At 68.7% G+C, this 13,945-nt stretch overlaps 4 protein-coding genes across 4 annotated transcripts in view; 3 read left to right on the forward strand and 1 right to left on the reverse strand.

The window, feature by feature from the left end:
* The window catches only part of EMIHUDRAFT_464657 (hypothetical protein), a gene marked incomplete at its 5' end in the record, with an annotated part of 6,612 nt that extends 5,918 nt beyond the window's left edge, over positions 1 to 694 (forward strand). The window contains one exon of the mRNA XM_005766271.1: positions 163 to 694. Coding sequence (XP_005766328.1) covers positions 163 to 645 — 483 coding nt within the window. The 3' untranslated portion in view covers positions 646 to 694. The remainder of the gene's footprint in view (positions 1 to 162) is intronic.
* A 232-nt stretch (positions 695 to 926) lies between these two features.
* On the forward strand, positions 927 to 1,733 carry EMIHUDRAFT_437065 (hypothetical protein). Its single transcript, XM_005766272.1, has one exon. The coding sequence runs from the start codon at positions 990 to 992 to the stop codon at positions 1,602 to 1,604; it is 615 nt and encodes a 204-aa protein (XP_005766329.1). The 5' UTR covers positions 927 to 989; the 3' UTR covers positions 1,605 to 1,733.
* A 6,617-nt stretch (positions 1,734 to 8,350) lies between these two features.
* EMIHUDRAFT_437068 (hypothetical protein) lies at positions 8,351 to 11,751 on the forward strand. The gene has a single exon (XM_005766273.1). The coding sequence runs from the start codon at positions 8,362 to 8,364 to the stop codon at positions 11,530 to 11,532; it is 3,171 nt and encodes a 1,056-aa protein (XP_005766330.1). The 5' UTR covers positions 8,351 to 8,361; the 3' UTR covers positions 11,533 to 11,751.
* A 503-nt stretch (positions 11,752 to 12,254) lies between these two features.
* Positions 12,255 to 13,725, reverse strand: EMIHUDRAFT_212472 (hypothetical protein; the record flags this gene model as incomplete). Its single annotated transcript, XM_005766274.1, has 3 exons — positions 12,255 to 13,109; positions 13,186 to 13,387; positions 13,547 to 13,725. The coding sequence occupies 3 exons, from the start codon at positions 13,723 to 13,725 to the stop codon at positions 12,255 to 12,257; spliced, it is 1,236 nt and encodes a 411-aa protein (XP_005766331.1).
* Between the last annotated feature and the right edge of the window lie 220 nt (positions 13,726 to 13,945).

Below are 13,945 nucleotides of genomic sequence, written 5' to 3' on the forward strand. Positions count from 1 at the left end.
TTTTTTTTTTTTTTTCAACCTGCACCGGGTTTTTGGCCAACCGGGGCGTAGAGGCCTCGACTTCTTCGGCGCCCCAGGGCACCCCCCAAAAAAAACCCCCCCACGAAAACCCCCGCGCCCCCCCCCACGCCCCCCCATGTCCCCCCCCCCCCGCCCCCCCAGGTCCTGCTCGGCCTCGTCGCCGGCGGCGCCGCCGAGCGCCTCGAGGAGCTCGACGACGAGCAGGCCGTCCAAGCCGCCGTCGGCGCGTTGCGAGGCATGTTCGGCGCCTCCGTGCCCGAGCCGCGCAAGCACGTCGTCACTCGGTGGGGCGCCGACCCGCACTCGCGCGGCTCGTACTCGTACGTCGCGGCCGGCGCGCGCGGCTCGGACTACGCCGTCGCCGCCGAGCCGGTGGGCGGCCAGCTCTTCTTCGCCGGCGAGCACACGAGCGTGGAGCACCCGGCGACGGTGGTCGGCGCCTACCTGAGCGGGCTGGCGGCCGCGACGGCGGTGCACAAGATGCTGCGCAAGAAGGCGGCCGGGCCGGCGGCCCCGCAGCAGCAAGAGGTGGAGCGGCGCGCGGCGAGCCCGCCGCCCTCCAAGCGCGCGGCCGCTCCTCGGCGCGAGCCCGCGTCGGCAGGCAAGCGGAGGCGGCGGCGGTGAGCCCCGCGAAGGGCTCGATGCTCGTACACTGCTCGTACACGCAGCGCCAGCGGCCGCACCCTGCCAATAAGGCCGTTGCGGCTGCGCGTCGTTTACTGTGGTTCCAGGAGTGGGTTTTGGTGTTGGTCGCGATGCGCACGTGGATGCACACATGCGTGTGAGTATGAGCGGAGAGGGGAGCGAGGTGTCGAAATCTAAAATGATTTGAAGAAAACGTAAAAAAGAAACGCCGGTCTCGCTCAAAGTGAATCGGGACCCGCCAGCTGGACCGCCGGCGCCACCCCCGACCCACCAGAGCTGTCAACACGAACTCACTGACGGACAGTCAAGACAGTCAGGCATCAATGCTGGCGTACGCTGCCTCTCTCCTGCTCTCCTCCGCCGTGACGACGCCTCTGTGCACTCTTTGCCCGCCGATGGTGCCTCACCTCACGCGGCCGAACGCAAAGGTGCTTCACCTCGTCGCGGGCGGCGAGGCCCGCTCGTCCCTCGCGACCGCCACGCAGGACTCGGTCGAGCTTGCGGTGTGCACGGCAGCAGTTGAACCGACCGCGCGGGCGTTCTTCGGCCGGCACCATGTGTTGGCCGCTCTTGAGCAGTGGGAGCTAGCTCTGCAGAATGGCGACAGCGGCGAGGAGGAGGCGGCCGCTGCGTTGAAAGAGATTCTCGCGCTGCCTGAGCGTGAGATTGCCGTCGTCTCGGACCCGCGGCTGCTGCACCACTGGACGAACGCCGGCCAGCAGCCACTCGCGGCCCAGCCGCACTCTCTCCGGCTCGACCCGCGCCTGCGCCCTGCAACCCCGCCCGCGCCAGGGTACGCCGCGGAGGAAGCACTGCAGGCGCTGAGCGATCAGCCGCCCCTCGTCGGCTACCCCTCGCCTCACATGGAGCGGATGCTGCGGCCGCCGTTTGAGGACGGCGAGTTCCGAATTGTCGTGGCGGTGCCGCCGCCGAGCTGACCGCAGCGGTGAGCGGCATACACGCGCATCGCGCAAGCATGCGGTTTCCGGTGTGACGGGGTAGCCCTGGCGGGCGGGAACGGTCGGTTGCGGCAGGTTTCGACTCAAGAATGAATAAAAGACATTCAACGCCGACGGGAGGGCACCCCCCCAGAGCCCAGACAGCCAGATAGCAGATTCCCGAGACGCGAGAGAGAGACGGGAGAGCGAGACCAGACGCCAGAGCACCCTAAGAGCACGCGCGAAGTCACGCGGCGCGGAGACGCGCACCAGACCCCGCTCCGGCCTCTCGCCAAGCGGCAAGTGGGGTCTAGCTACAATGCTGTCTTGAGGTCCGACAGGTTCGGCACCGGGCACCGACTCGGTATACAAAAATGCGCGCTGCGGGCGGACCCTCACAGCTGTCGACGCGATGTGGCATGTGCAAAGCGGCCCTGCAATTGCCAAAGCAAGATAAGAAGAGGAGTGTCGGGAGAAAAGAAGAGGAAAGACACCAGTGATGACCAACTAGCGCAGACGAGAGCAGGGCAGACCCGGGACGCCGGGGAGAAGACGGCGTCGGCCGCCGAGGGAACGTTGGGAAGAGGCACGAGGAGGGCGGCGACCTCGACCGACTATGGAGGACCCGTCGCCAGACGACGCAGGGCAGACGACGGGGAGGCGGAGCAGACGCGCAGGGCGAGACGAGGGAGGGAGCAGGACTTTGCGGAGATCAGCGGGAGGATGTACGAAGAGATATAGGAGCCGTCCAAGTGCTCCAGCAGGGACCCGAGGGACCATTGTGGAAACGGCCAGTGCTAACTGCTAAGTCCCCCATCGAGCATCGTGAGGACGACCCCGGCTAGTCGCCGACCACACCCACAAAGAACCCTGCACAAAGATCGCACGGGCGGGGACCTGTTCCTTTTTTATTACCCATCTCCTAGTAGAGCGGTCCGTTTTTCTTTCTTTGTTAATTCACAGCTCACAGCTCACTCACACAGAAGAGGGGAAGAAATGTCCGGAAGGCTGGCGCCTGATATGCTGCCTCCTTGCGGTTGCTGCCGGCGAGCCTGGCGGTCCGCTGCACTTCAAGGAAGGAAGTGCTTGCTGTGTGTGTGAGTGTAGGTGGGAGGCACCGAGGCGTCTAGGGCGCTCCACTCTACCTTAAGCTCCTGAGGGGCGCGTGGTTGTAACCACGTAGTATGACTACAGCCCACCACAGACACTCCCCACTCCTCACGTGTGCACACTCCCTCACCCTCTCCTCTCTCCTCTCTCTCTCTCCTCTCCTCTCTCTCTCCTCTCCTTGTCTGTGCTGTCTGCCTGACTCAGGCACTCAATCTGCCGATGCGTGATTGTGTGTGGGCTGCTCCGAGGGGGCCCTGTGCGATCCGACGGGTAGGGAGTCTGTGCCCGGGCGGTGTCCGGTGTGGAATCTTTCTCTGATCCCGCCTGTGATGTTGGGTGCGAGGTCGTGGAAGCCTTGATCCCAAGGGGGGGAGCCGATCCCACTCGTAACCAACTCTCAGGGGCAGTAGGTGGGCGAGCCTCGAGCGCGCTCATCTCGATCGTCAAGGCGTCGCTACGCGCGGTCTTCCGCGGGGGGAGCTTCGTCGACGGGTGCGGGACCGCGGCGCAGTCAGTGCCGTGGCGATGCCTCCGGCTGTTGCGGCGGGCGGCTTGCTGCTCGCGGCGATGGCGAAAAACTCGTCTCGTGGCACACCAAGAGCTTATGCTCTGGCGAGATGTGAGGCGCATGCGCCCAGGAGGGGAGGGCGCATGCGTAACGACGCTGCTAGAGATGCCTTTCGGGGCCCAGAGATAAAACTTCTGATGCCATGCGTGACCTAGTAGTGTCCCCAGCTATGGGCGTGTCCACGTTGGAGCCAGGGGTGTGGGCGCGAGAATAGCTCCGCCGTTCATGGAGGCAACCGATACGATTCGACTGGTGTGTGTCGTCGTGGTTTCGTATCAAGAATACTCACTCACACACACACGAAGTGCTTGCTGACTCGATGCCCCCCCGCAATCTTCTACCCGTACAAACTGGAACGCGCGAGGACCAGCGGGTCCTTCAGGCTTCAGCCACCAAAGCGGAACCCGGAAAAGAAAGAAAGAAAACGGACAAGCCGCACGAATTCTTTTTTTCGAGTGAGTCACTGAGTTTTACCTTGTGTTCTCCTCAGCGGCGTCCCTTTGATGCGCTTGCTGCTCTTGTCGACCGCCCTCGCTGGGGCGGCGGCGCAGAGCAGCCCCTTCCCGTCGATCAATCAGACTGGCACGCTCGAGCTTGGGCTCCCGAAGCTCGGATTTTCGGAGCCGGGCTCGCCGTCCTTCTTCACCGTGCCTTTCAACGCCAGCCGACAGCTCCAGCTGTACCTCACCCCCCTGTCGGGCAACGTCGACTTGTACGTGTCGGCCGTCGATCCGAAGCCAAAAGGCGACGAGTGGTCCGGTGGCAGCAGCGACTTCTCGACGCATCTCTACACTTCAGACAAGGCGGGCCTCGAGGCGGACTCGGTCACGATCGAGGCCCGGGCGCTGTGCGGAGACGCGGGCGCCTGCCCGGAGGAGGTGCACGTGGGCGTCGTGTCCTCGCCGCTGGCGGTCGCGGCGGCCCTCTTCCAGCTCACCGCCACGCAGCTCGACACCGACTCGTCCGCCTCTTCCGGCACCGCCGTCACCTTGTCGGCTGGCCTCCCTCTCGATGGCTCGCTCGCAGAGACGGAGGAGGCGCACTACATGTTCGTCGTGCCAAACGCGTCGGACGACACCGTCCTCACACTCACCGTCATCACCGCGGGCGATCCGGACCTCTACGTCTCCGTCGGCCCCGCCCTCTCCGACCCAGCTGAGCAGCAAGTCTGGCCGACGGCGACAAGCGGCGCCCGCTGGTCGGGCAACGCATTTGGCGGGGAGCGGTTGCTCGTCCCGGCGGCGGAGCTGCGCGAGGAGGCCGCCGGCAGCTGCGAGCAGCCTTCGGGCTGCGCCCTCTTCCTCTCCGTCGTCGCCTACTCGCAGACAGGCCGAACACCTGCCCCGCCTGCCCGCACCCCGCCTGCGCACCAGATGCCTGCGCAGCAGAGAGGCCCCGTGAGGAGGGGGCGAGGGGGAGGGGGCGAGGGGGAGGGGGCGAGTGGGAGGGGGAGGGAGGGGGGGGGGGAGGGGGCGTTGCTGCCGGGGGCGGGGGCGGCGGGTCCCGAGAGGCTGCGGGTCGCCTGGTGCTAGGCTACGAGCTGCTCGCCGAGCAGAAGTCCGCAGAGCACCCGACGGTCTTACGCGCCAACCGGCCAGCGTCCAAGCAGCTCGAGGCGGAGGGGTGGGCCTTCTTCGACTACCCCGTGCTCGCAAACGCGACGGGCGTCCTCCTCACGCTCACCTCCCTCTCGGGCGACGCGGACTTGTGCGCCCCTTATCCTCCCACCCCTCCGCCCCTGCCCTACAGCCCCGACAGCCCCCAACACCCCAAGCCCAGCGCCGACGGGTGCGGCGCCTCTGCGGCAGGTTCGCCTCGTGGAGCCAGGCGCGGCCCGGGATCGGCTCGCTCTCGGACGACACGTACATGTCGCAGAGCACCGAGGCGGTCGACATCATCCGCATCGAGGCTGGCGGCGAGGACTGGCCGACCAGCCTGCCCGCAAAGCTGCACGTCGGCGTGCAGGCCTACGGCGCCGCGGCCGAGTTCACCCTGCTTGGCGCGGAGCCGGGAGGCACGGCGGCGACGGTGCTCTCCGCGGGGCAGCCGCTGGTGGCGGAGCTGCGCGGCGGCGACTGGCTCTGGTACTCCTTCACGCCTGCGGCCGAGGGCGTGGGAGCCATCACCTTCACGCTCACGCCGCTGTCGGGCGACCCGGACCTGTACGTCTCACAGGAGCCAACCTTCTCGGCGTCGGAGCGGTGGACGTGCGCCGAGCCCCTCTTCGGCGCGCCCACTTGCGCCGCGTCGCTCGAGGCGGCCGGCGCCACGGACCAGGTCGTCTTCTTGCCGGGCGACCCGCTCTACTGCACGGCCTGCACCTACCGCGTCCTGGTCGCTGCCGCAACCTATACGAGCTTCTCCATCCTCGCGCAGGTGGGGTCCGTGCCGGGCGGCGGGTCCGTGCTGGGCGGCGGAGGCAAGGGCGGCGGCGGCGGCGGCACCGACGACGCGCCCGTCACGGCGCTGCTCCCCAACATACCGACGCGCGGCAGCGTCAGCGCGAACGAGTACAGCTTCTACCGCGTGCCGGTCAGCTCGACCAACCGCTCGCTCACTGTGCGGCTGACGAGCCTCTCGGGCGACCCGGACCTGTACGCGTCCTTCTCCGAGCTGCGGCCGACCGAGCACACCGCCGAGTTCCACTCCGGCGAGCTCGGCGACGACGCCCTCTTCCTGTCGCACTACGACCCGCGCTTTTGCAACGGCACGCGCGAGGGCGACGCGGGCTGCTCGCTCCACCTCGGCGTGGGCGGGTACATGGTCAACGCGTCGTACTCGCTCGCGGTCTCGTTCGGCGAGGAGAGCAAGCTGAGCCTCATCTCGGGCCAGCCGCAGGAGGGCAGCCTCGAGGCGCACGCGTGGCAGTACTACACCATCGCTCTCGGCGGAGGGGACGTCGACCAGATCGTCGTCTCGCTCGAGGCGAGCTACGGCGACCCCGACGTGTACATCAAGGCGTGCCCGCCGGCGCCGCCGCCGCCGCCGGGCGGGCACGCCGGCGACGACGCGTGCCCGCTGCCTTCCCTGGAGGACAGCGGCTGGTCGGGCACCGCCTCCGGGGGCGACATGGTCCGCGTCGCGGACTCGACCGGCGACGGCTGGTGCCTGCAGTGCACGTACACCATCGGCGTCGTCGCCTTCACGCGGTCGGCCTTCACGATCACAGCCACCAGCGGCGGGCCTGCGGACCACCCGACCCGCCTGCTTCAGCAGGGCGTGCCCGCGCACGGCCAGGTCGGCGTCGGCGACTACGTCTACTACTCGGTCCAGCTGGAGCCGGCGCAGGACGTCTGGGTGACGCTCACCGCGACCAGCGGCGACCCGGACATGTACTCCTCCTTCGTCTCGACGGCGCCGTCGCAGGAGGACTACCAGTTCGCCGCGCGCGACCCGGCGGCGACGGACGAGCTGCACATCTCCCACTCGGAGGAGACGTACTGCAAGAAGGACGGCCGCGAGCGGACGCCGTGCGTGCTGGTGGTTGCCGTGTACGGCTTCGAGCAGGCCGACTTCTCGATCGTCGCCGTGCAGACGCCCGAGGCGCCCGTTCAGCTGCAGGACGGGGCGCCGCAGCAGGTTGCGCAGCAGGGCATAGGCGAGTGGCGCTACTTTGAGTACACCGTGGGCGCCCTCCCGCCCGCCGAGGCGCTCCTCCTCAAGGCGGGCAAGAACTGCAAGTCGCACGACAAGTACCTCGGCCACTTCGACGATCTCGCCGCGTGCGCCTCCGCGTGCGAGTGGGAGGAGGACTGCGCCTTCTTCGAGTACGGCACCGGCGACAAGGTGGGCGAGTGCTACGCCGAGTGGACCGCGTCCGACTGCAAGGAGGGGTGGGAGGACGCGCCGTACAACTTTTACGCGCTCGCGCAGACAAAGGGCGCCTTCACCGTCTCCATCTCGCCCACGATGGGGGACCCCGACCTGTACATCTCCAAGGGGCGCACGCAGCCGACCGAGGAGGAGCACGGCTGGCGCGCCGTCTCGCCGGGCGCCGACGCCATCCGGGTCGACTCGGGCGACCCCGACTGGTGCGGCCTCTGCACGTACACGATCGGCGTGCTCACGCCGCAGACCGCCTCGGCCTACTCCGTCGTCGCCTCCACCGGCGCCAAGGGCACCGTGCTCGAGGACTCCAAGCCGATGCTGCGCGTGATCCCCGCCGGCGACGGCGAGAACTACCGCCTCTACGTTCCCGGGCAGGGGGAGCAGCGCGGCCTCGTCTCGATCACCGTCTCGGCCACCGCCATCTCCGGGGGCGTGCGGCTGTTTGCAAACACCACCGGCTGGCCCAACGCGACGCACCACCAGTGGGCGTCCGACCCGTCGCAGCCGGCGGAGGCGGGCGCCGGCGCACGGCTGCACCTCGACGACGACGCCCTCAGCGTGTGCGTCTCCAGCTCGCCCAACTGCGTCCTCTACTTGCGCGCCGAGGCGGTCGGCACAACCGACGCCTCGATCTCGATTGTCGCACAGATCGAGCGGCCCGACTCGGGCCTCTTGATCGACTTCGCGCAGTTCAAGCCCGGCGGCAAGCGCAAGCGCTGGTCCGACGCAGAGAGCTCGTGCAGCTCCTCCTTCACCACCCAGGGCGGACACCTCGCGCGGATCGCAAATGAAGACGAGCAGGCGCTCGTGCAGCGGCTCTGCACAAAGCAGGACTCGGGGGACCGCGGCTGCTGGATCGGCTTCACGGACGCGGCGAACGAGACGGTCTGGGAGTGGAGCGACGGCGATGATCCGCAGTGGCCGACCACCTACACGAACTGGGCGCCGGGCGAGCCCAACGGCGGCCTGACCGAGTCCACCGACGCGGCGAGCATGTACGCCGCAGGCCCCAACGTTGGCAAGTGGGACGACACGTGGGGCGAGGCGGACGAGCAGAAGCGGCACTACATCTGCCGCGTGGACGAGCGCACGCCGCACGTCTTTGGCTCGGCCGCCTTCGGGCCGCCGCTGCCGACGACGCCGCTCCTCACCGCCCTCGTCCTCGCGGATCCGCCCACTGCCTGCGAGCCGATCAAGCTGACGCGCGGACCGTCAGGGGAGCCCGTCAAGGCGCCGCTCAACAAGACTAAGATGGCGGTCCTCATCAAGCGCGGCGATTGCGACTTTGTGGTCAAGGCGCGCAACGCGCAGGCGGCTGGCGCGTCCGCCGCCCTCATCTACGACCGGGTGTCGGGCCCCATCCTGACGATGATTGCGGGCGACAACGACGCGAGCGACATCCACATTCCGTCCATCATCATCACCAAGGAGAAAGGCACCGCGCTCGCCACGAGGCTCAAGAGGGAGAACTCCAACAACTCGCGACTGTACGCCACGCTCCGGCTGCCGCTCGAGCGCGACGTGGCGCTCTCGGCCGGCATCCCGCTGCAGGGGCATCTCGAGGCGCAGGGCTACGCGCTGCACCGGCTGACCGTCTCGCACGCGTCACGCATCCTCATCTCGGTGTCGGCCAGCTCCGCCACCGGCGACATCGACCTCTACGTCTCGTCGGATGGCACGCCGCCCACCACGACCCACTACGGCTGGGCGGCGATGGCGCTCGGCGCCGACTTCCTCGAGCTGCGGCCCGACGAGGAGGGGTACGTCGGCGGCGATGCCACGCCGGGCACATACATCATCGGCGCCTACAACGCCGGCGGGGACGAGGCCACCTACACCATCGTCGCCACCGTGGGGGGCACTCCCATCCTCGCGCCGGCGGGCACGCCGCTCAACGGGCGCGCCGCGCTTGGCGAGCCGATGCTCTACCGCTACTTGCACGCGCCCGGCAAGAACGCGTCGGCGCTGCAGATGGCGGTCGCCGCCCTCTCGGGCAACCCCGACCTGTGCGTCTCGCGCAACGCGAGCGCGATGGAGAAGCTGCCGCTCCTCTCTGGCGCGACCGACGTGGCTGCGCGCGAGGCGGCCGAGAAGGAGACCGAGGCGTTCCGCGCCGCCATCGCGGAGCACTGCACCTGGCACCGCGAGCTCGACGGCTCCGACACGCTCACCGTGCGGCACGACGAGCCCGAGGGCGGGCCGGGCTGGTACTACGCCGCCGTCTTCACCGACGACGCCTCGGCCCAGTTCACCTTCACCGCGCGCGTGGTGGACGGCAAGGCGGTCCCGCTCGAGCCGAACCAGCCGGCCTCTGGCGGCGCGCCGACGGGCGGGTGGTCGTACTACGCGCTCAACTTGGGCGACGACTCGGACCACCCCGTCGAGGAGGTGAGCCTCGTCCTCACCGCCACGCTGGGCGAGCCGGACCTCTTCGTCTCGTTCGGCGAGAAGCTGCCCGGCCGAGCCGACGCGGAGCACGACGCGGCCAAAGTCGGCGGGCGAAGCGCGTACACCCTCACGCTGCCCGCCTCGGACCTCGGCACCGCGACGAGGCTGCTCATCGGCGTCCAGGCCGAGGGCACGCCGTGCGCGTTCTCGCTGACAGCGACGGTGACGCGAAGGGCGGCCAAGGGCGAGGGCTCCGGCGGCTCCGGCGGCTCTGGCGGCTTCCCGCCGGCCTCCCCGCCGCCTCCGTCGCTGGAGCCGGTTCTTCGTCTGCTGCCGGCGACGCCAATGGCAATGGACGTGAGCGACGCCGGCGTCAAGAACTTTGAGTACGTGGTGCCCTCGCCGTCCACGGACCTCGAGCTCGTCGTCACGCCGCTCGGGGGCGAGTGGGAGTCCGACCGGCCGCCGCAGAGCCTGCTCCCTCCCAAGCTGCTCGCCGTCACCGGCGGCCCGAACGAGGGGCGCGCGACGCCCGCCCACCACGACTTTCCTCCCCAGCGCACCCTCTTCGAGAGCAGCACCGTGCGCGACGCCGGCGAGCGCAACGTCGACGCCCGCGGCTCGTGGACGTACAAGCTGGTGCAGTCCAGCAAGCGGTGCCGGGCGGCCCACGCCGACCTCGGCACCGCAAGCTCGGCGCAGGACTGCGCCGCAAAGTGCCGCGCGTCTGCGGACGGCTGCGCGTACTTCACGTACGGGCGCCGCGGTGGGAAGTGCCACGCCGAGCGCACAACCTCCTCCGCCTGCCCCGAGGGGCTCGAGCGGGCGGACCTCGAGCTGTACGCTCTCTTCCCGCCGTGGGACGAGGCAACCTCGCTCCGGATCGCGGCGCAGGACGCGGCGCCCGCCTCGTGCGCCGCCGCCTCGGGGGGCGCGGGCTGCGTGCTGCACGCGGCGGTCATCTGCGACGCGCCGCCATGCCACTTCTCGGTCGTTGCCGCCCCGGCCGACCAGCCGATCAAGCTGGTCGGCCAGGCGCAGCGGCGCGTGCGGCCTGCAAACGAGTGGGCCTACTTCTCCGTGCGCGTGGCAAAAGACGCGACGGACGTGGTCCTGACGATGCGCGTGGAGAGCGGCTCGCCCTCGCTCTGCGTCGTCGAGACGGTCGACACGGCCGACGACAGCTCCCCCGACTTTGACTCGGACGACCGGGAGGACGGCGCCTGTCCGCAGGCCCACCCCGCGAGGGCGGCGGACCCAAAGCTCGTGCTCCAGCAGTCGGATGTGGCGGCGGACGCGTGGCTCAAGCGCAGCGATGGCGACGGCTCCTTCTTCACGCTCGAGCTCCTCCCGTCGGACAAGCGCTGGTGCACCAGTTGCTCCATCCTCCTCGCCGCCGCCTCGCCCGAGGCCGCGAGCACCTTCACCCTCACCGCCGTCGTGGGTGGCGTCAGCCCGGCGGGCGGAGGGGGGCATGGCGGCGGCGGCGGCGGCGGCGGGGTGGGGGGCGGCGGCAGCGCCGTTGGGGCCGTCTTCACCTGGTTGTTGGTGATCGGCGTCATCGCCGGCGGCGGCTACGTCGGCCGCAAGCGGTACGTGCGCGGCCAGCCGCTCGTGCCCGGTTTTGTGAAGAACTTCCAGGCCCCGTCGATGGACTCGCTGCGTGGGATGCTGCCCGCGTCGCTGCCCTCTCTGCGCTCGTCCAGAAGCCGCGCGCAGGTCAGCGTCGGCGCCGGCGCCGGCGCCGGCGGCCCCGGCGCCATCGACCGGGCGCGCTCGGCGCTCAACCGGCGCACGCGCGGCACGCGGCTCGCCGACCAGGAGCTGCGCTCCTACGACGCGCCGCTCGCGCCCGGGGACGGCTTCAACCCCGTGCCTTCGCCGCTGCACGGCGGCGCCCCGCCGGCCGGCGGCAGTTACGTAGCGCCCGTGTTGGCGCCCGCCGGCGGCATCGCTCCCGCTGACGAGGAGCCGACCGTGACACCTCTCACGAGCGTCGCGGCAGCGCAGGCAGCTGCCGCGGCGAGGGTGTGAAGCCCCATACCGCCCGTCCTTACTACGGGACGTGCTGGCTGCGATCTCTGCTCTCTGGTGCTCTCTCGCATCGCTTTCGAACTGCGGCTTGTTCCCTCGCCGCACACACTAGTGTCCGGCCCAGCCGAGAAATGTACCTGCGAGAGGTCGTGTGTGTCTGTGTTTTGCCATGTGACTGAGGAGGGAAATTAAGATTCGCTTCCACACACGCTCGTAGTCACTGACGCATGTCGGGGAGGACCCGCGTCGCGCCAGGCCGCAGGCGACGCGCAGCTGCAGCTGCAGCGGCCGCTGCGAGGCTGGCGGTTGGACACCCCCCGGGCCCGCCGCGCCACGCCGCCACGCGATCGTGGATCGTGCAGCCGGTGCGCGATCGGGCAACTGGCGCGCGCAGTATGCCAGACACTAATATGGCAAAATTCTCATTCGTTGGTTGCATACCATGCGGCCCCCCGTCCCACACACGGGAGCCAACACAAGAAAGGCGCTTGTGTGCGGAGACGAGACACGCGGGCCCCGGGGTCGCACAAGTTCGTTCGCAACGATCCAACGAACCATCGCGCACACCAACCAAGCCCGCGCGCGAGAGACAGAGTCAGAGAGCCGGAGTCGATTTTGTACTGTGACTGCGGGGCCCAAGCCGATCGTCAGTCCGTAGGCAGGCGGATGGCGGACGAAGGGCCGTCGGAGAGATCAGCCGCGTCTGATCGCCACATGACCCCTCACGCGCGCTTGCCCTGCTGCCACTCGCTGATCTGGCTGCGCAGGTTGTAGTTGGGGATGAGGCCGAAGGACTCGAGGTCCGCGTTGGTCGTGGGGCTCGTCTTCTTGCGCTTCTTGTGCACCCAGTGCACGATCGCGTGGCGCTCGTAGGTGTACCCGTCCGAAGCGATGACCGGGTCGATCATCACTTCGAAGGTGATCGGGCAGACAAAGGCGTCGGGCGGCTCGTCGCGCCGAGCGGCGGATATCGACAGCTTCTTCTCGAGCTCGACAAGTGCCTGCCGCGCCGCCGCCTGCTCCGCCAGCGTCTTGCCCGCCGCCTTGCCCGCGGCGCTGACGGAACCCTCGGGCGCGACGATGACGGTAGAGAGGAAGACGGCGTGTCCAGACCCGTCCGCCAGCGGCATCGTCGAGTAGTGGACCTTGCGACGCGTCGCCATCGCAAGCTGGTTCAGCTCGCTCTTGTAGTCGGGTTTCGAGCCGACCGCCGCCATGAGCGACTCCACCGCGTCGCCAGCGATGCGCTCCACTTCGACCAATGCCGCTTCAACGTTCGACTTGTCGGAGAGGGACGCGACGGCGCGCAACACGCGCCCCGCGTCGTACCCCATTGTGACGAGCGCGCGGACCGTCGCATTCTCGGCGGGGGAAGGAGCGGGCGCCACCGGCGCCGCCTGGCCGAGAGCAACAAGCGGCGCAGTGCGCCGCCGCATGGTGGACTCCGCGACCTCGGTGATCCAGGTGAGCATCTTGTCTCGCTGAACTTTGCGCGCAGAGAGGATGGTGATCTCTCGCTCCTTGTCGAGCCGAGTCAGATCGATGAGGCAGCCAAACTCGCTGCACCGGTCAAAGATCTGTAGAGTGCGGGAGAGTGTATGAAAAAGACGGGAGGAAGGGAAGGGGGGGGGGGGGGGGGCTTCAAAAAGTCACCGCGATGCGTCCGTTGTTGCGCGCGTGCAGCGACTCCTTGACGACCGCGTGGTTGTACTGGTCAGGGACCCGAATCACGTGGGCAATCGGGGGCGAGTTGTCGCGGAGCAAACTCGCGTCAAAGCCGACGAAGGAGCGGCGTGGCTTGTCGTAACAGAGGCGAAAGAATAGGTAGACGGCCGCGATGCGTCGCTCCCGGTGGCTGCGAGGGTAAGATGGGGAGGGGACGATCTTGGAACTAAGGTTGCCTAATACTAGATGGGAAGGGGTGGGAAGGGCGGGAAGGGCGGCGGCGCGGCGAGGGCGGGTGGGGGCGGCGAGGGCGGCGGCGGTGAGAAGCGGGGGCGGGTGGGGGGGGGACCTGCCCACAAGCTTGAGCTTGAGATCGCCACCTTTGTCTACGTAGGATATCTTGCAGCCCGACGCGGCCACCACCACCTTGTACGTGGCGAAAAAGCTTTCGCGCTGATCGTGCGGCACGTGAAACGTGGCAAAATGTGCCGCCTCGGACTCAGCGTACGAAGACTTGGCGCTCCACATGGAGCGATCGCCTAATAGTCCGCATGATGTAAGGGCGCCGCCAGCAAACGAGGGAAGAGGTTCTACAAGATGGCGTCGCCGCGCTTGGCCGGCGCCGCAGAGGGTGGCGGCGCGAGCGGGCGCTCGGCGCGCGTTAGAGCTGAGGGTGTGCAGCGAGTAGCATGCGGAGCGGCGTCCGCGATTGACGGCAGTGTTTTTGTGTGGCGAGGGACAGAGGAGC

The sequence above is a fragment of the Emiliania huxleyi genome (genome assembly GCF_000372725.1).
Source record: "Emiliania huxleyi CCMP1516 unplaced genomic scaffold EMIHUscaffold_52, whole genome shotgun sequence".
Taxonomy (NCBI): Eukaryota; Haptophyta; order Isochrysidales; family Noelaerhabdaceae; genus Emiliania; species Emiliania huxleyi.

Coding starts and splice junctions, on each gene's coding strand:
- EMIHUDRAFT_437065 (XM_005766272.1), top strand. CDS start 990: ATGCTGGCGTACGCTGCCTCTCTCCTGCTCTCCTCCGCCGTGACGACG.
- EMIHUDRAFT_437068 (XM_005766273.1), top strand. CDS start 8,362: ATGGCGGTCCTCATCAAGCGCGGCGATTGCGACTTTGTGGTCAAGGCG.